The sequence below is a fragment of the Eimeria mitis genome, genomic scaffold (genome assembly GCF_000499745.2).
Source record: "Eimeria mitis Houghton genomic scaffold, Emh_scaff410, whole genome shotgun sequence".
NCBI lineage: Eukaryota > Apicomplexa > Conoidasida > Eucoccidiorida > Eimeriidae > Eimeria > Eimeria mitis.
The window spans coordinates 12,403-13,366 of NW_013572428.1; the positions used below are offsets into that span (position 1 = coordinate 12,403).

Genomic DNA, 964 nt, shown 5'->3' on the forward strand with positions numbered 1-964 from the left:
GCTGCAGGCAGCAGACAGAGAAGCAAGCGACATCCGTATATAACTCTATCTTTCTCTGCTTCTTTGTTTCTTTTTATTTATTTATTTATTTATAAATACAAATACAAATATAAATATATTTATTTATTTGTTTATTTATATTTATTTATATTTATTTATATTTATTTATATCTGCTGCAGGCAGCAGACAGAGAAGCAAGCGACATCCTATCAATCTATATTTCTCTGTTTCTTTATTTCCATTTATTTATTCATTTATATTTATTTGTTTATTTATATTTATTTATTTCTAAATATAAATATAAATAAATAAATATATTTATTTATTTATTTATTTATTTATATTTATTTATATTTATTTATATTTGTTGCAGGCAGCAGGGCGCGAAGCAAGCGCCATCCGTATATATATTTATCTATTTCTTTTTTTCTGTTTCTTTAAATAAACAAATAAAAATATAAACACAAATATAAACATAAATATAAATATAAATAAATATATTTATTTATTTATATTTATTTATTTATTTATTTATATTTGCTGCAGGCAGCAGGGAGAGAACCAAGCGACATCCTATCAATCTATATTTCTCTGTTTCTTTCTTTGTATTTATTTATTCATTTATATTTATTTATTTATTTATAAATATAAATACAAACAAATATATTTATATTTATATTTATTTATTTATTTATTTATATTTATATATTTGCTGCAGGCAGCGGGGAGAGAACCAAGCGACATACGGCAGCGGGAGAGGGTGCTGCAGGAGACGGTAATGATGATAGGAGATAGCCAGCAGCGGTGTATAGACGTTTGCTTAAAATATAAATATTTTTTATGTGAATATAAATATATATGCATGCATGCAGTACGTGCTGTTAGGATAAATATGCAGCAGCAACAGCAGCAAAGACAGCAACAGCAGCAGCAGGACAACCACCGCCAGCAGCAGCAGCAGCA

The 964-nt window shown here is 26.7% G+C and overlaps 1 protein-coding gene across 1 annotated transcript in view; it reads left to right on the plus strand.

Annotated features, from left to right (window-relative positions):
- Positions 1-964, plus strand: part of EMH_0011320 (uncharacterized protein) — a gene marked incomplete at both ends in the record, with an annotated part of 2,718 nt that overhangs the window by 986 nt on the left and 768 nt on the right. Inside the window, 2 exons of the mRNA XM_013499220.1 lie at positions 720-776; positions 887-962. Of these exons, the coding sequence (XP_013354674.1) occupies positions 720-776; positions 887-962 (133 nt within the window). The remainder of the gene's footprint in view (positions 1-719; positions 777-886; positions 963-964) is intronic.